This window comes from Rhinatrema bivittatum, chromosome 9, assembly GCF_901001135.1.
Source record: "Rhinatrema bivittatum chromosome 9, aRhiBiv1.1, whole genome shotgun sequence".
NCBI lineage: Eukaryota > Metazoa > Chordata > Amphibia > Gymnophiona > Rhinatrematidae > Rhinatrema > Rhinatrema bivittatum.
This window is the reverse complement of record NC_042623.1, coordinates 183,778,613-183,802,442: the sequence shown is the minus strand read 5'-3', so window position 1 is coordinate 183,802,442 and position 23,830 is coordinate 183,778,613. Positions and strand designations below refer to the sequence as shown.

The window sequence follows — 23,830 nt, the reverse complement described above, 5'->3', positions numbered from 1 at the left end:
AAACGAGCGAGGATTGCCCTTAGATTAAGGGAACAACTTGCTGTGACAGAGGGCAGCTGAGCCCGGGGCTTGGAAACTTTCAAAGCTGAGTAATTAGAGTGCAATTAGGAAATGCCACCTTGTTAGGGTGCCGCAGCCCTCTCTCTCAGGGAGGAAAGGTCTGTGTCCTTTATCTGCCGGTCCGGCAGGGGGCAGGTCACAGGCTGGGGGGAGAAGGATCCTGCTTGGCTCGGAAGTTTGGGAAGCCCATTTTTTTTAAATTCAGGAGCGGATTTTAGGCTCCAGGGTGGCTGCAGCGTCCGCGCTGCGATCCCCTGTACCTGAGGGTCACAGAGGTCACTGAGGGGGGAGGGGGTGGCAGCGGGCTGTGAAAGGGGGACTGACTTTCTTTTCCAGGACGCAGCCCCTAGGCCCTGTCACCTCGCTGGCCCCCAAAAGCCACCGAAGCAGAAGAAGATCCTGCCAGAAGAAGGCTGTGCTCTGAGGGACCCTAAGCAGGCGGATCTCCCTCTCACAGCAGAGATCAATTCTCCCGTGTCGTGGGTCTGAAGTTACCAAAAAAAAAAAGAAAAGAAACTTCTAGGATTTCCAGTCCTCCTTCTGGTGAAAAAAAAGGCGGAGAAGCCGAGCCGGATTGGCCCCCAGTGTTTGGGTGACATCACCAGGCTGATTATAAAAACGAATGGAAGGAGCCGGGCAGACCAAGCAGCGCCTTGCAAAACTTACCAGAGAAGGACGGATTGCAGAAGCAGGACCTCCCCCTCCCCTGGCCACCTGTCCGGAGATGCGGGGCGCTCACTTTCTGGCTTGGGCACTTTTGCTGGACCATGCTGTGCGGGAGCTTGGAAGAGGCGGCCCTGGCCGGGCAGAAGGTAAGCTCTTAGGGACGGGGGATACACGGCGCTCTGCCAGGCTGCAGGGGTCGGACACCCCCACCCCCCCCCCCCTTCTCGCTTAGGTTTACCGGGTGAGGGTTCAGAGTCCTCGGGGAGGCAGCAGATCTGGGAGTGCGGGGGCCCTGGGGATCCCAGAGACCTCGGCGGGGACCTTGCAGAGCAGAAACGGAATCTCCTTTCCCTGCTCCTCCACAGCTCGTCCCTGAAGCCCCTTTTCTACACCTGTCACTCTCGTGTCTGGCTTGCAAGAGCCCTGGGTGTCCCTGTTAAAAGAAACCTTAATCTCCACCTGCTCGCCGTACCCCGTCTCCTCTGCCTGAGGCTTGATTTGTGCTGGGGCAGCAGGTCCCTGGCGGGGAGGGCTGGCTTCAGCCTGGGGGGGGGTGCAGGGGGTACCAGGTCCCTGGCGGGGAGGGCTGGCTTCAGCCTGGGGGGGGGGGGGGGTGCAGGGGGTACCAGGTCCCTGGCGGGGAGGGCTGGCTTCAGCCTGGGGGGGGGGGGGGGGCGGGGGGTACCAGGTCCCTGGCGGGGAGGGCTGGCTTCAGCCTGGGGGAGGGGGCAGGGGGGCAGCAGGTCCCTGGCGGGGAGGGCTGGCTTCAGCCTGGGGGAGGGGGCAGGCTGATCCCTGACTTGGCCGGGGCTGGGAAGGGGTTGTGGTCACTGCTTACCGGTGACCCCTTGCCCGGGTCCATGCCCCCCGAGGCAGTCCTGTTGCTAGGTATTGGGGAGGGGGATAGGACTCTCTCTGCGCTGGGATGGAGCCGGAAGTGCAGGTGCAGAGAGCTGAGCTGCCTCTCATCCCCCTCCCTCACCCTCAGGCTCTCTCCCGCTCTCCCTCTCCTGCTCTCCACCTTCCCTCACGGCTGGGAGCCAGGGTGACCGGCTCTATCTTAAGGAGGGTCCTTCCTTATCATCGAACCCAAAAAGACATTTCCAGACTAATTATCTAAAGGTGCCTGGCCGTGGGCTCCGGGGGGGGGGGGGGGGAGATACCCCCAATCCCGTGGGGCAGGAGCCGGAGGCGCGGGCTGGGCTGGAGGCAGTTATATATCAGGGGAGAGCGCTTCAGAGCATAGTAAAGGCAAGGAATCGGACCCCTTAATACACGAAGGAGCCAGGAGAGGAAGTACTGTGACCTCGGATGGCTTAAAGCAGTCAAGCGATGACAGGAGCTTGGGGCTGGAGCCTAGAAAGAAGGTGGGGGGGGGGGGAGTAGAATAAAGCTCCGATCCTGGGCCGGGGGAGGGGGATGCTGGTTACAGTAGAATAAAGCTCCGATCCTGGGTCGGAGGAGGGGGTTGTGATAGAGGAATAAAGCTCCGATCCTGGGTCGGAGGAGGGGGTTGTGATAGAGGAATAAAGCTCCGATCCTGGGTCGGGGGAGGGGGTTGTGATAGAGGAATAAAACTCCGATCCTGGGTCGGGGGAGGGGTGTGTGATAGAGGAATAAAGCTCTGATCCTGGGTCGGGGGAGGGGGGGGATGCTGGTTACAGTAGAATAAAGCTCCGATCCTGGGTCGGGAGAGGGGGTTGTGATAGAGGAATAAAGCTCCGATCCTGGGTCGGGGGGGGGGGGGGGGATGCTGGTTACAGTAGAATAAAGCTCCGATCCTGGGTCGGGAGAGGGGGTTGTGATAGAGGAATAAAGCTCCGATCCTGGGTCGGGGGAGGGGGTGGATGCTGGTTACAGTAGAATAAAGCTCCGATCCTGGGTCGGGGTTGGGGGTTGTGACAGAGGAATAAAGCTCCGATCCTCGGTCGGGAGGGGGGGTTGTGATAGAGGAATAAAGCTCCGATCCTGGGTCGGGAGGGGGGGTTGTGATAGAGGAATTAAGCTCCGATCCTGGTTCGGGAGGGGGGGTTGTGATAGAGGAATAAAGCTCCGATCCTGGGTCAGGGGAGGGGGTTGTGATAGAGGAATAAAGCTCCGATCCTCGGTCGGGGGGGGGGGGGGGGATGCTGGTTACAGTAGAATAAAGCTCCGATCCTGGGTCGGGAGGGGGGGTTGTGATAGAGGAATAAAGCTCCGATCCTCGGTCGGGGGAGAGGGGATGCTGGTTACAGTAGAATAAAGCTCCGATCCTCGGTCGGGGGAGAGGGGAGGCTGGTTACAGTAGAATAAAGCTCCGATCCTGGGTCGGGAGGGGGAGTTGTGATAGAGGAATAAAGCTCCGATCCTGGGTCGGGAGGGGGAGTTGTGATAGAGGAATAAAGCTCCGATCCTGGGTCGGGAGGGGGGGTTGTGATAGAGGAATAAAGCTCCGATCCTCGGTCGGGGGAGAGGGGATGCTGGTTACAGTAGAATAAAGCTCCGATCCTCGGTCGGGGGAGAGGGGATGCTGGTTACAGTAGAATAAAGCTCCGATCCTCGGTCGGGGGAGAGGGGAGGCTGGTTACAGTAGAATAAAGCTCCGATCCTCGGTCGGGGGAGAGGGGATGCTGGTTACAGTAGAATAAAGCTCCGATCCTGGGTCGGGGGAGGGTGACATGTGAAGTAAAGTTCAGGGGACAGCCCAGCGCTGCCGCAAGCTGTCAGAAATAGAGCCCGTTCAGGCGGGGAAGGGAACGGAGCCCGATTCGTTTGTGCTTGGCTAAGATGCGTGGGGTTTGTTTTTATGTTGTTGGGGGGGTTTTTTCTGTCCTGTTCTGCAGTCCCTGCGCAGTTTGCTGGGCGAAGAGCTTGCAGAGTATTTGGCCTCCGAAGAGAGAGGAGACAAGGCTGGGCTCCTGAAATCCCGATCCCGGCTCCTGCGGGACCTGCACATCAACCCCAGGGCCCGGTCAGCCTCGGCCCGGCTGCAGAACATCCGAAAACAGAAAAGCCTCAGCAGCAGTAAGAACAAGTCGGAGGGCTGCTTCGGCATGAAACTGGACCGAATCGGCGCCATGAGCAACTTGGGCTGCTAGAGCACTGCCACCTAGCGGCGCTCAGGTAAATCGCTTTCGGTCCTTCCGTGGCCGCAGTGGGGCAAAGAATTGACATTAAAGGGCAGATCGGCTCCCAGAGCTCAGCAGCGCGTTTGCTGCTGCTCACATCCTAGGCTGGCGTTGCTGAGTTGTATGTTGCTGTTTTAACCACTATATAGATAGATAGATAGATAGATGTGTGTGTGTGTATATATATATATATATATATATATATTATATATATATATATTATATATATATATATATATATATAGATAGATAGATAGATAGATATGTGTATATATATATAGATATAGATATATATAGATATGTGTATATATATAGATATAGATAGATGTGTGTATATATATAGATATAGATAGATGTGTGTGTATATATATATATATAGATATAGATATAGATAGATAGATAATGTGTATATATATAGATATAGATAGATAGATAGATGTGTGTGTATATATATATATATATAGAGAGAGAGAGATATAGATAGATAGATATGTGTATATATATATAGATAGATAGATAGATGTGTGTATATATATATAGATATAGATAGATAGATGTGTGTGTGTATATATATAAATAGATATATTTATTTATTTAGCATTTTTATATACCGAGATTCTTGTAGCAAAGCTACAAATCAATTCGGTTTACATTTTAACATTAACAGGCATGTAAGAATGCGGTTACATAGAACAAGGAAAATTAACTAGGATCAGCAAGCGAGAGGTATTACCATAACAAAATAGTACGATATTTATGTGTCACAAGCTCAACAATAGCTAAACAAGTAACAAGCAAGACAATAGCTAAACATGGTTCAATCTGGAAGAACTGCGGTTTGAGAAGGCTGCATGTAAGAATGATATCTGGGATTACAATATGGTTATAATCTGAGAGAGCCATTTTAAGATGGAAAGGGCGTGATTAGTGGGAGATTATTGGTGTAGATTGAAAGCTTGCTCAATCGATGTATCTGTGATCATTTTATCACTTTACTGCCTGGGATTACACATCCCCAGAGCCCCAGATGTGACGTCCTCTGCATTCTTTCTCCTTGATCACGATGTATCTGTGATCATTTTATCACTTTACTGCCTGGGATTACACATCCCCAGAGCCCCAGATGTGACGTCCTCTGCATTCTTTCTGCTTGATCACGATGTATCTGTGATCATTTTATCACTTTACTGCCTGGGATTACCATCCCCAGAGCCCCAGATGTGACGTCCCCTGCATTCTTTCTCCTTGATCACGATGTATCTGTGATCATTTTATCACTTTACTGCCTGGGATTACCATCCCCAGAGCCCCAGATGTGACGTCCCCTGCATTCTTTCTCCTTGATCACGATGTATCTGTGATCATTTTATCACTTTACTGCCTGGGATTACCATCCCCAAAGCCCCAGATGTGACGTCCCCTGCATTCTTTCTCCTTGATCACGATGTATCTGTGATCATTTTATCACTTTACTGCCTGGGATTACCATCCCCAAAGCCCCAGATGTGACGTCCCCTGCATTCTTTCTCCTTGATCATGATGTATCTGTGATCATTTTATCACTTTACTGCCTGGGATTACCAGCCCCAGATGTGACGTCCCCTGCATTCTTTCTCCTTGATCACGATGTATCTGTGATCATTTTATTACTTTACTGCCTGGGATTACACATCCCCAGAGCTCCAGATGTGACGTTCCCTGCATTCTTTCTCCTTGATCACGATGTATCTGTGATCATTTTATCACTTTACTGCCTGGGATTACATCCCCAGAGCCCCAGATGTGACATCCCCTGCATTCTTTCTCCTTGATCACGATGTATCTGTGATCATTTTATCACTTTACTGCCTGGGATTACACATCCCCAGATGTGATGGTCCCCTGCATTCTTTCTCCTTGATCACGATGTATCTGTGATCATTTTATCACTTTACTGCCTGGGATTACACATCCCCAGAGCCCCAGATGTGACGTCCCCTGCATTCTTTCTTTTTGATCACGATGTATCTGTGATCATTTTATCACTTTACTGCCTGGGATTACACATCCCCAGATGTGACATCCCCTGCATTCTTTCTCCTTGATCACGATGTATCTGTGATCATTTTATCACTTTACTGCCTGGGATTACACATCCCCAGAGCCCCAGATGTGATGGTCCCCTGCATTCTTTCTGCTTGCTTGTTCTGCCTGAGGTTACCAGTTTTCCTTAATCTCTTTCTGCTGTTCCATATCATACACATTTGGAAGCAATTTTCAGAAGGGTTTTATCTGTGGATAAATGGGTATTTATGTTCCCCAAAATTCCCTTCCTCCCGGGCGTGGTGGAAAACATGTGCACCGTTCCCAGCCAAGGCACCGGAGGCATCCTGGCATCCTGGGGTCAAGTTCCTGTCGGGTGCTGGCAGATCCACCAGGCCCAGGCGTCTTCAAAGGAAATCTGCCCTGCTCCTGTCCCTCTTGTGGATGTTCCTTGTCTGTTCCAAGGACAGTGGTAGGGATGGATTGCCCTCCCTTCCTCGTTGTTAAAGGGAGAGGACATTGTTAATCCATTTCATGCTAACGAGGGATGTATAAATAAGGACTCCTGGTAACACTGTTACATGACATCATTGCTCAGAATTATTGCTTACATTTCATATCCCAGTAAGAAATCTGACAGCAGAGAACACCGGTCGTATTAGTGAATGCAACTTGTTAAAGGATAAGAAGCAGCTTTGAACCTGATCTAAAGCAAGACCTGCTGACAGAACCACAGTCCCGCACACTCCAGTACCCTGCTGCGATAATAATTATTCAGTTTGTTATTCGCTACTCCCCAAGCACCCAAGGCGAAAATTTCACAGCACACAGAATAAATTGGCACATCAGCATCATAAAACAAACATAACATTCAACTTAAAATAAAATCCAGCTTGATTTATGATTGTAATGTTGTAATCTCCCTAGAATTGGTGATAGTGCAGATTATATATATATTTTTTTTAATAAATAAACATCAAAGTATAAACTAAACAATTTTGATTAAAGCTTGTATTTATTTATTATTTATTTAGAGATTTTTTTCTATACCGTGGCACGTTAATAACATCACCTCGGTTTACAAAAAACAGTAACATTAGCAACAAGCTTTACAGATAAAATGAACTAATGTGAACAATTTAAATATCCATTATTTTGTAGGATATATCCTACAAAAATCCATTTTTGTAGGATATCCATTATAAAAAAAAATATCCATTATTTTTGTAGGACAACATAGCGGGAATGGGGGTTTGAATTCTTTGCGTAGATCTGATAATAGATTGGACTGGATGGGCTATTTTGCTCCTCATTTGTTGACGTTTAATATAATAATATAAAGCATTTCTTAATTAAACAGACCCCATTATCTCACCTATTCAGTTGGCATATCAGCAAGAAAAGCTGATTCCTATAACCAAGTCATTACCTACTTCCTGAAAGATTATAAACTAAACTAGAGTGGTAACTTAGAGATGAGATGAATGTCGGTATATAAAAAAAAAAAAAAAATCAAGATTCACGTACACTCCGCTGCCCTGCCGTCATAATATCATGATTCATGTACACACTCCACTGCCCTGCCATCAAAATACCATGATCCACGCACTCACTCCTCCACATTGTTGTCACACACTCCGCTGCCCTGCCATCAAAATACCATGATCCACGCACTCACTCCCCTGCCCTGCTGTCATTATACCACGATCCACGACGTTCGATCGAGATATCACATCGGTTTCCAGATAACAGGTTGAAAAGGGTGAGAACTGCCCTATTTTACATTGTAACAAGATAACAATTAAATTAATTAAACAATTAATAAATGAATAAACAGTTAATAAATGAAACATCGTAACAGTTGAAATATAAATTAAACAAGCCGTTAAGCCCGTCACAACGGGCTACATTACATTTTTGTTTTCAGTCCATTTTCGAAAACAGCACCCTCCTACACTTTTTCTTCCTCATTCCCCCTTCCCCTCAGTCACTCACCCCCTTCCCACCCCTCAGTCTTACTCACTCTCTGTCTCCCACTGCCTCCTTCCCCTCACTCTCACCTCCCTCCCCTTCCCTCAGTCACTCCCCACCCTGTCTCAATCCCATCCCCTCTCCCTCAGCCCTCCTCCACTCCCTTTTTCTCTGCTCCACAACTTCTTACCCTTCCACTTACTCACATCCCTGTCTCTCACCTCTCCCTCATTCTCCCTCTCCCCTCACTCTTCCCCACCCCTCCCTCCCTCAGTCCCTCCCAGTCCCCTCCCAGTCCTCCCACTCCCTCAGTCCCTCCCCCTCACTCAATCCCTCCCTCCCTCCCTCAGTCCCTCCCTCCCACTCAGTCCCTCCCACTCCCTCCGTCCCTCCCTCTCACTCAGTCCCTCCCTCCCTCTCTCTCTCTCCTCCCTCCCTCTCTCTCTCTCCTCCCTCCCTCGCTACTGGCCGCAGCTGCTCCTCGTCGTCGTTCGCTGCCGTCGCTGCCGCCGCCGCCCGACACCGCTGCCACCCACCGCTGCCATCGCCGCTGCCGCTGCCACCGCCACCGCCATCGCCGCTGCCACTGCCACCCGACACCACTATGTTTTGTTTTTTTTTACGCTGGCTAAGACCGACGTCCTTGCCCGCACATGCGCAGTAGAGCTGCGCTCTACTGTGCATTTGCGGGCCGTCGGTCATGGCCCATTTATAAGGTAGATTGTCATAATATCATGATCCACACACACTCCGTTGCCCTGCTGTCATAATACCATGATCCACGCACCCACTCCCCTGCCCTGCTGTCATAATACCATGATCCACGCACCCACTCCCCTGCCCTGCTGTCATACCATGATCCACGCACCCACTCCCTTGGCCCTGCCATCATAATATCATGATCCACGCACCCACTCCCTTGGCCCTGCCATCATAATATCATGATCCACGCACACACTCCCCTGCCCTGCTGTCATAATATCATGATTCATGCACACACTCCCCTGCCCTGCCAAATCTGTTTATTGCACGCCAGGACCAGAGTTGCAGTTGGGGACAGTTGTTCTGAGGAGTGGGGAAGAGTTTGGACTTACCTGTGAACCTTTTAGGAAAAACCTTTGCATTGATTTAACAGGGCATACATGCACAACATCCAAACTTCAGTTGCATCCGGATATAAAAGCTAAAGTTTATACAACTGAAAGTTCAGATAGCAAATCTCCAACATATTCACATGCTGCTCCCCAGACTCAAACCCAATCTTTCCCCACCCCTCAGAAACACAAACCACCACGCAGGGTGTATAGGTGATATGCATTTAAAGAATTAATGAGCGTACTAGAGTAAGGGAGTTCAGAAATGGACGCCAGATCTTCAAAACCTATTGCCAACATTTGAAGGTACTTTCAAGTATTATAATTGTTTCCATTGTCAAAAGACTGTGCATCCTGTTTTTTGCCACCCTCTAAAGAATTTGTGAGAGTTATTCTGTGCCCGCACCAGGCCAGTTACCCACGATTTTTTGAAGCAAACGTATGGGGGTAAAGTCTGCAAAGAAAAGGTACGCAGAGACATTATCTGACCCCGCACAGATATTAAATCACCAAACAATAGAGAACGCCCTAGACTTACTGATTCTTGGTCAGATTGAGTACAGATGCCTGCATTGATGCAGTCGTTAAGATTGGATTCACATTAGCAGATTGATTTGGGTTGGTTAAGCTAGCTCACTCTCCAGCCCCTCGGGCTACACGGGGCTGAATAAGACGCGCAGTAAATGCACCCGTTTTCCTAACGCTGACATTGCCACGTCTCCTGGGCGCCCGATGCAGGATGCAAATGGGCCTGCTGCGTTAAAGAAAGGACGTGCTAGGGATGAGTTATGCATCTCTGGAGCTCACATTCGTCGGGCACCCAGGGGCACGTGACTGTGCACCCACAATTACAACGGGTGCTGCTCAATACGAGCGTCCGTCTTATCTAGCCTCGATTGATTTCGCCCAATATCCATGCACAATATACGCGCCTGGAATGTGTATACTGTGCATCCAGAAATATTGTATTTTTAGATCAGGTCGTTACATTATTCCTTTAATCTTGAACGCTGCAAGCAGTAGACCTTAAGTATCGCAATGATGCTTAGAAGGAGGAACCACACAGAACCGTATTTTTGCATTTCTCATGAAGCCTTGACTGGCGGAATAACTTAACACCAGCTCCGGGGCTGCAATTTAATTTGCCATATTAAAAAGTGGGTGTCGGGTGCCCAGTGATTTACTGCATCGGGGGAGGGGGGGTTAGTAGGTAATAGCCTCAGCTACATGTAGTTTACACCTGATGAGTGCTCTGCAGCCATGCAGCGTGTGCAAAACGAGCGTCCAGCCCTGCGTTAACCTGCGCGCCAGGCTGGGGGCACTTTTTATTGCATCGGCCTGAGAAAGGGGGGGGGGGGGGGCGCGCACTCCAGCTCTGGTGTCCCTCGGTGCTGTGCGCCAGTCGACCTCTGCTGGCGAGAAAGGGAAGTGCGCGCAGCCTCAGGGGAGAGGGGGCCCCTGCAGCGAGTAAGCGAAACCTGCGGTGGGGGGGCCAGAGGAGGAGTGAGCGCGGAGGAGCGCCCCGGACATTAACATCTTGGTTCTGCTTTTTCAGGGGCTCTAACTTAGACGGCGGCTTCTCAGAGATGTTATCCATCGAGCTGAATCAAGGACAGCCCTTCCGGCGCCGGTACAAGGAGATACATCGTCACTGCTTGCAATTATTCGGTTGTCCATTTCTTTTCCCACCTCCCCCAAAATGAACCGGTGCGGTGCTGGGGCGCACGTGTCAGAGACTGATGCACCAACCGCGTCCCTGTGCTGAGGGAAATCCATGCCATGCCTATACACGTATTTATGTTGGAAAGCTATTTATATTGTTTATAAAGAGATATTTATAAGAATTTTATTTATGTAAGTAAATGAACGGGGCCAAACATTGTAACAATTTTGTCCAAAACAGCCGAAAAAAAAAGTAAAAAAACAAAAAACAAAAAACCAACAAAGTCATTCCATGAATACCCTGTAAGATGGTCTTCATTTATTTTACTACAAGATCTGACTTCATCCTGGCACAACAACTTCTGTGTAGTAATAAGACTGGCACCAGAAACTACGCTTATGGCGAATACACATAGTATATTCAGTGGAGTTTTCCAGCCATCATTAAATGCCTTTGGCACCGTTTGAAGGCACTAGAAACAGTTTTACAAGAAAAGACTTGTGCACGTGTAGGAGACACGTTGATTGATTTTGGGGTGGGAAAACTATGATCTGTCATTCATTCAGGACATGGTCGATCCCTATGACCTCAATTATAAGAACCTGCCACACTGTGTCAGACCAAGGGTCCATCAAGCCCAGCATCCTGGTTCCAACAGAGGCCAAACCAGGTCAAAGGTACCTGGCAGGCTCCCAAGGGGGTAGACAGAGTCAATGCTGCTTCTCCCAAGAATAAGCAGAGGATTTCTGCAACTCCACCTTAATAATGGTTTATGGACTTTTCCTCCAGGAACTTGTCCAAACCTTTTTTAAACGCAGTCATACTAACAGCTTTCACCACATCCTCTAGCAACGAATTCCAGAGCTTAATTATCCATTGAATAAAAAATATTTTCTCCTATTTGTCATAAATACATCACCATATAACCTTATTGAATGGCCCCTAGTCGACAAGAATCCAGATCTAAGAAAATACGTGAAGACATTCAGCCCATCACGTGGTATCTTATAATGAAAAAGAGATATCTGGTATGGGTTTGGTATTTGGTTTCAGGCTATAGAGATTTACATCTGCCACGAGGCAGGAACCTCCATAGACACTTCACACAGAGCCACTGCTTAACCCCTGCCCCACGGAGAAATCATAGACATCAATAGGAGCCCAATTCCCTCCCTCCCAACCCTCTCCTCTTATCCTCTTCTCATTCCTTACTCCATCAATACTAGCCCCCTCCACCCTTTCTGAGATGAGGGCAGGGAGTCAGGAAATACCCCCTCTCAGGAGCAGGGCAGGACCACAGGGCAGAAGCTGGCTCTGTCTTCTGCCTGGCCAGCCCCTTCTCCCGCAGGTTGAGCCCTTGGGTGCTGGGGCCAGTAGGATTGAGCTGGACAGGCTGGATAAGCTGGTCAAGGCAGGGCAGATGCAGGAAGGAGGTTGTGGGCAGAGACAGACTGGAACAGGCAATGAGTTGAGGACTGGATACCAGAACGGGTGAGGAGCTGGAGCATAAAATACCACGTCACGGGCAGAATATCTTCACTTAGGATTTTCTTAGCTCTAGCTTCTTGAAGACTAGGGGGGACATTCAATAAAGTTATTAGGTGATACATTTAAGACAAATAGGAAAAAAACATTTTTTTTTTTTTTTTGCTCAATGCATAATTAAACTCTGGGTATTGGGACAGACAAGGAGATGTGGACAGGATACTAGAACAGATAGGGAGCTGTGGACAGGATACCGGAGGCTGGACAGGGCAGGGCACAGCAAGACCAGACATGGACAGAACTAACAGGCCGATACAGTAAAGTCTGCGGGACAGCGGGTGAACGCCTGCTCTCCCAGCGCGCGTGATTCTGTATTTAAATTAGGGCCCGGTGGTAGAAACGGGCAAAAGGAGGCACTAGGGACACTAGCGCGTCCCTAGTGCCTCCTTTTTGACAGGAGCAGTGGCTGTCAGCGGGTTTGACAGCCGACGCTCAATTTTGTTGGCGTCGCTTCTCGAACCCGCTGACAGCCACGGGCTCAGAAACCAGACGCCTGCAAAATTGAGCATCTGGTTTTCGGCCCAACAGCCGCGGGCCGAATTTAATTTTTTTTTTTTTTAACTTTTTTTTACTCTTCGGGATCTCCGACTTAATATCGCCATGATATTAAGTCGGAGGGTGCACAGAAAAGCAGTTTTTACTGCTTTTCTGTGCACTTTCCTGGTGCCGGAAGAAATTAGCGCCGACCTTTGGGTCGGCGCTAATTTCTGAAAGTGAAATGTGCGGCTTGGCTGCACATTTTACTTTCTGTATCCTGCACGCATACCTTATAGCACCCTCAACATGCATTTGCATGTTGAGGGCGCTATAAGGTGCCGCGGGTTGGACGCACATTTTCTGCCCCTTACTGAATAAGGGGTAAGGGAAAACGCGCGTCCAAGAGCAGGGTAACAGTGCACTCCGTCGGAGCGCACTGTACTGTATCGGCCTGTAAATAAGGCAGATAAGGGCAGGATTTAGATAAGGCAGACAAGGGTAGGAGCAGACAAGGACAATTCAGAACAGAGAACACAGAAGCCTGAAGGCAGAAAGGCTGGAGGCCCGGAGGCCACTAAGCAAGGTAAGGACTAAGTAGGCCATAGTGCAAGGCCTAGGATAATGGCAGGCCCGGAGGCCGCACAGTAAGGTAAGGCCTAGACAGCCAACAGAGCAAGGTTCAAGGAGGCAGAAGGCCCAGAGGCCACAAGGCAAAGTAAAACCTAGATAGGCCACAAGGCCAAGAAAGGAGCAAGAAGGCCCAGAGACTACAAGGCATAGAGCAAGGTAAGGACCAGATCAGAGAGACAAGGGTGACTCCATGAAACGGCATCTGTGTTCTGGCAAGGAAGGGTTAAATGGGCCTGGAGCTTGAGTGTGGTGCAAGCAGCAAGGTGGAGCTTGGCAAGGCTGAAGATGAAGCTCGCTGAGGACCCCTGGTGGACAGGAGCCTGCAACAGTGAATGAGTCAGATGGCCAGTGAGTAAATGGCTTGGGTAGCTCAGAACAGAGCTGAGTGGAAATCTGCACTGGTGGGGAGGTGTCCCAGCAGGCTGGATGCACAGTGAGGCTGCTGGAGGCACAGTGAGGCTGCATAGAGGCACAGTGAGGCTGCTGGAGGCACAGTGAGGCTGCATGGAGGCACTGAGGCACAGGCTGCATGGAGGCACAGTGAGGCTGCATGGAGGCACAGTGAGGCTCAGGCTGCATGGAGGCACAGTGAGGCACAGTGAGGCTGCATAGAGGCACAGTGAGGCTCAGGCTGCATGGAGGCACAGTGAGGCACAGTGAGGCTCAGGCTGCATGGAGGCACAATGAGGCTGCATGGAGGCACAGTGAGGCTCAGGCTGCTGGAGGCACAGTGAGGCTGCATGGAGGCACAGTGAGGCTGCATAGAGGCACAGTGAGGCTGCTGGAGGCACATTGAGGCTGCATGGAGGCTGCTGGAGGCACAGTGAGGCTGTAGGGAGGCTGCTGGAGGCACAGTGAGGCTGCTGGAGGCACAGTGAGGCTGCAGGGAGGCTGCATAGAGGCACAGTGAGGCTGCTGGAGGCACAGTGAGGCTGCATAGAGGCACAGTGAGGCTGCTGGAGGCACAGTGAGGCTGCATGGAGGCTGCTGGAGGCACAGTGAGGCTGTAGGGAGGCTGCTGGAGGCACAGTGAGGCTGCTGGAGGCACAGTGAGGCTGCAGGGAGGCTGCTGGAGGCACAGTGAGGCTGCAGGGAGGCTGCATAGAGGCACAGTGAGGCTGCTGGAGGCACAGTGAGGCTGCATGGAGGCTGCTGGAGGCACAGTGAGGCTGTATGGAGGCTGCTGGAGGCACAGTGAGGCTGCTGGAGGCACAGTGAGGCTGCATGGAGGCTGCTGGAGGCACAGTGAGGCTGTAGGGAGGCTTCTGGAGGCACAGTGAGGCTTCTGGAGGCACAGGGAGGCTGCTGGAGGCACAGTGAGGCTGCAGGGAGGCTGCATAGAGGCACAGTGAGGCTGTATGGAGGCTGCTGGAGGCACAGTGAGGCTGCAGGGAGGCACAGTGAGGCTGCTGGAGGCACAGTGAGGCTGCAGGGAGGTTGCTGGAGGCACAGTGAGGCACAGGCTGCAGGGAGGCACAGTGAGGCTGCATGGAGGCACAGTGAGGCTGCTGGAGGCACAGTGAGGCTGCAGGGAGGCTGCTGGAGGCACAGTGAGGCTGCTGGAGGCACAGTGAGGCTGCAGGGAGGTTGCTGCAGGCACAGTGAGGCACAGGCTGCAGGGAGGGACAGTGAGGCTGCTGGAGGCACAGTGAGGCTGCTGGAGGGACAGTGAGGCTGCATGCTAGGTGAAACCATGACACTTTCTTTTGATCTGAGTGCACTGTTTCCCCCACTCATCCAGAGTGTCTCCTCTTGTTTGCCTCCTCCATGTGTCCCCCCTCGTCTCCTTACATTCCTCCCACTTTCTTTTCCCTAAAACTGATTCTCACACATCCTCTTCTCCTACAAGTGCCCCCCCCCCCCCCCCACATTCAGGAAGCCTCGATCCCAGTTTTTTGTATCTCCTTTTGGACCCCTGAAGCTCAGCTTCCTATCATACACTTTATCTCACACATTTAGCCCCCCCCCCCCCCCCAGGTCCAGCACGCTCCCTCCCAGCATGCACCTCCCACACCACGCTCTCTCTCGAACACACACACACACACACACACACTCTGCTGTTCACTCCCCACCTCCAGCCTTCAGATCCCCAAATTAGCACCCATACCCTACATCCAAAAAGCAGCCACCCCACAGAGCTCAGAGGAAAAGTGTACGGTCGTGCCTTTATGAAACGGAAGAGTAAATCTGGTTCCTTCCTTCTGCCAGGTAAGGAGGAGCTCCAGAAACAAAGCAGGGCAGCAGAGCTGAGACTAAATGTGGGGGTACAGGCAAGGCCAGCGCAGCCCTTAGACAAAGCGGAGCGCCAACATTTTCAAGGCATGAAAATCCTGCCCCCCCCCCCCCGAGAGGACACAGAGGGGGCGCTGCAGCAGATCTAACACTGTCAGAGAAGGGGGTGCTGTGCTGGAGCTGCCAGGGGGTCCGAAGGCCATGGCACTGGCACTGCTTACAGATTTAGGAGTCTGAACCCCAACTTCAGGGTCCCTGGGAGAATTCTGCCTCCCCCTTCCCCTCAGCCAGCGTCTGAGAGGGAGGTAGCAGGGTTACCCAGCACCTGCCATGAAGAGCACAGCCCTCTCTTTCTTAAATCAGAAGAACTGGTGGAAGGAAGGCAAAACGATTACCGTCATGGTTAAAAGGTGAGGTGAAAGAGGCTATTTTAGCCAAAAGATCATCCTTCAAAAATTGGAAGAAGGATCCATCTGAAGAAAATAGGATAAAACATAAGCATTGTCAAGGTAAGTGTAAAACATTGATAAGACAGGCGAAGAGAGAATTTGAAATGAAGTTGGCCATAGAGGCAAAAACTCATAATAAAAGCTTTTTAAAATATATCCAAAGCAAGAAACCTGTGAGGGAGTCGGTTGGACCATTAGATGACCGAGGGGTTAAAGGGGCTCTTGGGGAAGATAAGGTCATTGCAGAAAGACTAAATTAATTCTTTGTCTCCGTGTTTACTAATGAGGATGTTGGGGAGATGCCAGTTCCGGAGATGGTTTTCAAGGGTGATGAGTCAGACGAACTGAACAAAATCACTGTGAACCGGGAAGATGTAGTACGTCAGATTGACAAACTAAAGAGTAGCAAATCACCTGGACCGGATGGTATGCATCCTAGGGTACTGAAGGAACTCAAAAATGAAATTTCTGATCTATTAGTTAAAATTTGTAACCTATCATTAAAATCATCCATTGTACCTGAAGACTGGAGGGTGGCCAATGTAACCCCAATATTTAAAAAAGGCTCCAGGGGCAATCCGGGTAACTATAGACCAGTGAGCCTAACCTCAATGCCGGGAAAAATAGTGGAAACTATTTGTTACAGTTTTGGCTGCAGTGCTACCGCCTCACCACCAGGGGTCCCTCTAGTGCTGGCTTTCCTGACAGGCCCAGTCCATCTCCTCTGTCCACTCTATGCTCTGGGTGTGCCCTTATAACCCTGCCCGACAGTTGCCTCGGTGCTTCGGCATCGAGCTCACCTGGGCTCCCTGCTCTAGCCCTGCGCGGCCTTCGGGCCTTTCCTTGCCCTGCGCGGCCTTCGGGCCTTTCCTTGCCTTGCCCGGCCTTCGGGCCTTTCCTTGCCTTGCCCTGCGCGGCCTTCGGGCCTTCTTCCTCGCTTTTCTTACCTGCCTGCTCTGCTTACGGTGTGTGGCCTACGGGCCTTCTGTGTATGTGTGGCCTACGGGCCTTCTGACCTACTTGCCCTGACTACGGTGTGTGGCCTACGGGCCTTCTGTGTATGTGTGACCTACGGGCCTTCTGTCTGTGTGTGTGTGGCCTACGGGCCTTCTGACCTGCCTTGCCCCGCTTATGGTGTGTGGCCTACGGGCCTTCTGTCTGTGTGTGTGTGGCCTACGGGCCTTATGACCTGCCTTGCCCTGCTTACTGTGCCCTGACCCAGCCTGGAACCTGACACTGTTTCTAGCTTCCTATCTCTCTCCACCTGGAGCCACCCTGCTGGGTGGTGTTCACGACTCCTGACCGGAGCCCAAGCGCAACACTATTCTCAAGAACAAAATTGTAAAGCATATAGAAAGACATGTCCCTCATGAGAGGCTTTTACGAAAATTAAAAAGTCATGGGATAGGAGGCGATGTCCTTTCATGGATTCCAAACTGGTTAAAAGACAGGAAATAGTGAATAGGATTAAATGGTTAATTTTCTCAGTGGAAAAGGGTAAACAGTGAGTGCCTCAGGGATCTGTCCTTGGACCGGTGCTTTTCAATATATTTATAAATTATCTGGAAAGGAATACGATGAGTGAGGTTATCAAATTTGCAGATGATACAAAATTATTCAGAGTAGTTAAATCACAAGCAGACTGTGATACATTACAGGAGGACCTTGCAAGACTGGAAGATTGGGCATCCAAATGGCAGATGAAACTTAATGTGGATAAGTGCAAGGTATTGCATATAGGGAAAAATAACCCTTGCTGTAGTTACATGATGTTAGGTTCCATATTAGGAGCTACCACCCAGGAAAAAGATCTAGGCATCATAGTGGATAATACTTTAAAATTGTCGGCTCAGTGTGCTGCAGCAGTCAAAAAAGCAAACAGAATGTTAGGAATTATTAGGAAGGGAATGGTTAATAAAACGGAAAATGTCATAATGCCTCTGTATCACTCCATGGTGACACTGCACCTTGAATACTGTGTGCAATTCTGGTTGCCGCATCTCAAAAAAGATATAGTTGCGATGGAGAAGGTACAGAGAAGGGCAACCAAAATGATAAAGGGGATGGAACAGCTCCCCTATGAGGAAAGGCTGAAGAGGTTAGGGCTGTTTAGCTTGGAGAAGAGACGGCTAAGGGGGGGATATGATAGAGGTCTTTAAGATCATGAGAGGTCTTGAACGAGTAGATGTGACTCGGTTATTTACACTTTCGAATAATAGAAGGACTAGAAGGCATTCCATGAAGTTAGCATGTGGCACATTTAAGACTAATGGGAGAAAATTCTTTTTCACTCAACGCACAATAAATCTCTGGAATTTGGTGCCAGAGGATGTGGTTAGTGCAGTTAGTATAGCTGGGTTCAAAAAAGGTTTGGATAAGTTCTTGGAGGAGAAGTCCATTAATGGCTATTAATCAAGTTTACTTAGGGAATAGCCACTGCTATTAATTGCATCAGTAGCATGGGATCTTCTTAGTGTTTGGGGTACTTAAAGCCTGGATTGTCCTCTGTTGGAAACAGGATGCTGGGCTTGATGGACCTTTGGTATGACCCAGCATGGCAATTTCTTATGTTCTTAAGAGAAAGCAGGTAGGAAGGAACAGAAACAACCAGAGAGGAGAGGGCAAACAAAGGACGGCGGCAAAGGAAGACTCTGGACAGAATGTGGAGCACAGGAGGGAATGAAAATAAACTGGAAATGAGAAAAAAAAAAAGAAAAGAATGAAAAACATGAATAAAAGAGAAAATAAAAAAAAGACAATAAAAAGAGCAAAAGACCAGATCCAGTGAAAGTGTGAGGGGAGCTTTGCACAAGTGTCCAGGCCCCCTCCAGGTCAAACCTACTCTTCAGTCTATGCATGGCAAGGACCATCGGCCAGCGGTTCTGTAATGTGCTCGGGTCAGAACCACAGACAGAGAGCCCCCCCTCGGGGAGAATATCTGCCTGCTTCCCTCCCTTTACAAAGGGCTTTCATTCTCGCTCACATCTTGACCTCTGATATAATGAAATCCATGGATTCATCCATCAGGACCTGGAGAGAGAGAGAGAGACACACAGACAGACAGACAGACAGAGAGAGAGAGAGAGACACACACACAGACAGACAGACATAGAGAGAGAGAGACACACACACAGACAGAGAGAGAGACACAGACAGACAGACAGACAGAGAGAGAGACACACACACAGACAGACAGAGAGAGAGACACACAGACAGACAGAGAGATAGAGACACAGACAGACAGAGAGACACAGACAGACAGAGAGAGAGACACAGACAGACAGACAGAGAGAGACAGAGACACACAGACAGAGAGAGAGACACACACACAGACAGACAGAGAGAGAGAGAGAGACACACACACACACACACACACACACAGACAGACAGAGACACACACAGACAGACAGACAGACAGAGAGACACACACAGACAGACAGACAGACAGAGAGAGACACAGACAGACAGAGAGAGAGACACACAGAGAGAGAGACACAGACAGAGAGAGAGACACACACATAGACAGAGAGAGAGAGACACACAGACAGACAGAGAGACAGAGAGAGACACACAGACAGACAGAGAGAGACACAGACAGACAGACAGAGAGAGAGAGAGAGGAGAGCTATAGGCAGGAGCAAGGAGTGAGGCAAGGACATAACCTGAGCCCCGCTCCTCAGCCCCAGGGCTACAAGGAAAGGACTCTGAAGCCAACGCCTGCTGCCTGCAGATGATGGGGTCATCCTGTCCCCCGCCCCAGAGCATCGCAAGAGAATCGCAAGCTGCTGGAGACCTGGCGAAAAGAAGAATTAGGATTGTCCAGAAAAGGCCAAAAGTTCTCCAGCACAAGCTCAAATTGTTCCTGAATAACCAAGAAGTCAAGCGAGCCCTAGACCAGATCCTCAAGCGCCACAGACAGGCAGGGAATATGCACGAGACGGGTTTGCAAGCAGTGGAGACAGGGCATGCAAATCTGCCTCATGCATATTCATGGTGGATATCTAGAAAACCCGGCCTGTCTGTGGTTCCCGAGGACCAGAGTTAGCCATCCCTTCCCTGGACTATACAAATCTTAGCTGGAGCCCAAGTGCAGCTGAGAGTTTTAAATTGGCTTTAAAGACACTACAAGAAAAAGATGGAATATATCCCTCTGAGCAAACACAACCCCCTGGGTAAAACTACAATTACAATTAGTTGACAGCATCATTCAAGCAATCCTCTTATTAAGGGAGTGAGGTTTGGGGGTCTGTCTTTTTTTTTTTTTAAGAAAAATAAAAACCACAAACTGGTTGTTGGCTCTCTCAGTCAATGGTACGAGGGGGGGGAGAAGGTGACTTTCCCCGGACGCGAACTAGTCTTTCATTAACACAAGCGTCCGTTTCGTTTGTAAATCAGGCCACTGGGTTGGAACGAGCCGCAGACTTCCATTTCTTAAAATCCCCCTTCCTCCCCGCGTGGCTCTCTGTAAGAGAAGGCGCATCCATGGCGGGGGAGGGGGGACGTGCGCGTTCCGGGGAGGGCGTTGGCGTGCTCCTGCCCCGCCGGGACTCATCTCGACGGAGTTGGGTAGCGCTGCGTGGCACGCACGTAACGCGCGGGGAGAATCCCAGCTACCCGGCCCTCTTCCGTTTTTTTCACGTTGCTAATACCGGATGAAGTACCCTCCGCACGTGAAGGGATTTTGGTAAATTTTTTGTGTGCATGGGTGTAGACACGCAGTACGGTTATAACCGAGCAAAGCAGAGAACCTTCTCCCGAGGGGGAACAGGAGGGCGGGAGGTGAAGTTGGAGTGGACAGAGAAAGCAGTCAGAATGTTTGATCCCTCCCAAGATCTCTTAACTTCCTTATCAAAGCAAAGATGATTTTGATATAATTCCTGGATGGAGTGAGGCCCCTATGGAAGAATTTCATCTTTAAACAAAGCTTCCTGCACGCGCACCGTGTGGTCAACCATCCACCAGCTGCAAAGACCTGGATGTGGTTTTTGGAAGTCTGCAACAGCGGGCAGAGGGCATTCGTTTCAGTTCATAGAAACCTTGATGTCAGGCACTGCTGCTGACGTGTGCTAATTCAACCGCTTTCTATCTCTCTGCCCAATACATGAGCACACATTCCTCTGTGTAATTAACAGCATGTCAGACCGTATTTTTAGCAAAGAGAAGCACATATAACAAGAGCTTTAAAAAAAAAATAAAAATATATATATATATATATAAAGGATGGTTGCACTATTTCAATTCAAAACAGTGACCTTTCACAGTTAAAAGTTTGCAACTTATGCGTCTTAACTTGTGTAAGGACCCTCTAAGTTCCTCGCACACTAAATTGTCCCTAGCTTAAACCCTAAAAGGTGAATTTTAAGAGAGTTGCTCACTGGTGGAGGCTCCTGAAAGAGGTGATGCTGCATGGGCAGCAGCGGTGGTGGTGACGGTATTGCTGGAGGTGGTAGCAGGATGGGCAGAGGTGGTGCAGTAGGGTCAGTGGGCAATGGTGCAGGTGGAGCTTTGACTGTGTCATCCAGGCCCCTGTTGCAGGAAAGGGTGGCAGTATCCTCCAGGGCCCCATAAAATAGGATGGAGCTGGTGAGGACTGTGGTTGGCAGGGGGGGGGGGGGAGGGGTACACGGGGACAACAATCTTAGCAGCAATCTCCCTCCATATTGCAGCTTGTGCATGATGGAGTGGCAAAGGCTCCATCGCTTGTGCTGCACACCCTGCATATCTCCTCCCTCACAGTTTCCTGGAGGCCCTGTAAGTTCTCCCCTCAGTGCATCTCCATTCGCGGTGCCCGGATCCTCCTTCACACCCCGGCATGGACATCGCTCATTTGCCCATCTGCTTGGGTGGCCAGCATCTGCTCCTCTTGAGGGAGGACTAAACTCTTCCTCCCACATGCGCTGCTCCCCCCGTGGCCCCGGCCGCAAAGCGGTCCAAGATCAGGCGTCACGGAGCGAGGAGCGGCCGAAGGGGGAGCGACACCACTGGCTAGGATCGCTGCCGAGGCTGTGAGCCACACTGCGGCCTCCGCGGAAACCAAGAGCGAAGAAAGAGGGAACGCCTTTCCTGAAACGGGGAAATTATTTGCTAGAAATGGCTTTTTCCTTTTGGGCTGGTCTTTACTGTTCTGGCAAGGGTATAATCGCTCACATTGTCCTCAAGAGAATTCCTTTAGTCTCCATGCTCTGGTTTTGTCGTCCCTTTTACCCCTTGATCATCTAATGGTCCAACTGACTCCCTCGCAAGATCCTCAAACGTACCTGAACAAGTTTTTGCTTTGAATCCTCGCCTCGCCTTCTTCATCAGTGCTTTGCATCTGACGCTGGGTGTTACGTGCTTCTGTAGGGCGCCATCTTTAAATTGCGGTTCGAGACGCGATCGGGCTCAAGCCGCGTTCCAGATGAGGTGCGCCTAACCAGACGCGCGTTTCAGGATCCTCAAAAAAAAAAAAAAGAGACGTCTAAGCTAAGCTCTGTTGCCCCTGCTGCAGGGCAGGCCGGACCATCAGCTGATGTCAGAGTTTCTCTGATTTGAGAGCTTGCATGTGGTAATCGTACAGGGGACAGTGGCTTCGCTAATCCTGCACAGTTTATACTTTTTAAATTGCACAACAATATTTTATAAAAAGGAACTCTGCTTTGCTTTCTCTTTTCCTGCGGGGTGGATGATCGAGTAGCCCGGGCACCCACCTTAAAGGTGGTTTTACACTGCTTGCTGACTCCCCCTGGGAGAGAGATATTGAACACTATTTAAAGTCTGCGCTTTTTTTTAGTGATCGTCTCCTGTCCTGGTGTCTGAGTAGTTTTGTTGGACCACAGGATTATTAGGGATTTTTTGGGTTTTTTTTATTACAATCTCGGGGAGACAGGACATCAGAAGTTCCTAGATATGCTAGGGACTGCAGACTTCGACCTCTGCTCCATCTGACGGCTGTACCTCTACGAGGAGATGCTGTGGAGAAACCATGAGTGTCAGGGAGCCCGTTCTGGCGACTCTTCCAGGCATATCTCCATCGCACCAGCAGAAAACAAAACCATGGCTTTTGCAGTGGTCCTTTTGTGATTGGACTAGAGCAATGCTCTTTATGTGGGATTACTTGTGCACAATGCTGCAACCCATCTTCTCACTGCTAGCATCCCAACTCAATGATTCGGACTGCATACACTAACGAGCGCCAGGACTAACATTTCCTGCCACATCAAAAATACAAACCAATGACAGAGGTTCTTTAATTAATGCTCATTTTCTTTTAATTCAACATTTATACCAAGAAAAAAACCCAAAAAACATTTTAATCTGAAGATACTAAATACTCCAGTTCAACAAGCTGGTAGTTTTGTTTTCTTCCATTTTGAAATGTGCTTTTGTGCTAGAAATGTAACTTAATGGTACTAACTCTCTCCTTCCCCAAGTCCATCGCATGTCATTATCTACCAAAACATCAACATTCAAACACCACCAGTAAAAGTGGAAAACTCACAACACGTACAAACAGAAAATCATAACAGCTGGAAGTGTAGAAGTTTTAAAAAGGCTTAAGTAACGCAACCTCTGTGCACTTCCTGCCCAAGAGTTCTGACTGAAGCCAGGGCCTACTGGGTTTGCACCGCAACACTACCATCTCCCCCACCAGTGCTTACTGCGGCGCCAGATCCCGGACACTCCCGATTGTGGGCATCCCAAGGTCTCTCTCTGGCCATCTCCCTCCCCAACACATGCTACAAAATTTGTGTCTTTGCTCTGCCTGCGTGTGGCTCTTGCAGGACTTCCTACTCAAGTCAGCTCTATAAAACCCAAGTTCACTTATTAACTTACTGCATGGGGAATACAGAACAAACCCCAAACGTGCTCTCTGCGCAGGATCCAGCAAACACGGAGTGAGGATCGTTAGATAATCTGCATCCTATGGTTTGAGCA

At 49.8% G+C, this 23,830-nt stretch overlaps 2 protein-coding genes across 2 annotated transcripts; one reads left to right on the top strand and one right to left on the bottom strand.

The window, feature by feature from the left end:
* Positions 1-827: 827 nt before the first annotated feature.
* LOC115099343 (C-type natriuretic peptide 2-like) lies at positions 828-11,067 on the top strand. Its single transcript, XM_029616928.1, has 3 exons — positions 828-872; positions 3,549-3,828; positions 10,476-11,067. Exons 1-2 carry the CDS (start codon positions 828-830, stop codon positions 3,801-3,803), a joined length of 300 nt encoding a protein of 99 aa, XP_029472788.1. The 3' UTR covers positions 3,804-3,828; positions 10,476-11,067.
* A 2,736-nt stretch (positions 11,068-13,803) lies between these two features.
* Positions 13,804-22,229, bottom strand: LOC115099605 (keratin-associated protein 10-9-like). Its single transcript, XM_029617338.1, has 2 exons — positions 22,174-22,229; positions 13,804-14,848 (listed from the first exon to the last, which is right to left on the bottom strand). Exons 1-2 carry the CDS (start codon positions 22,227-22,229, stop codon positions 13,804-13,806), a joined length of 1,101 nt encoding a protein of 366 aa, XP_029473198.1.
* Between the last annotated feature and the right edge of the window lie 1,601 nt (positions 22,230-23,830).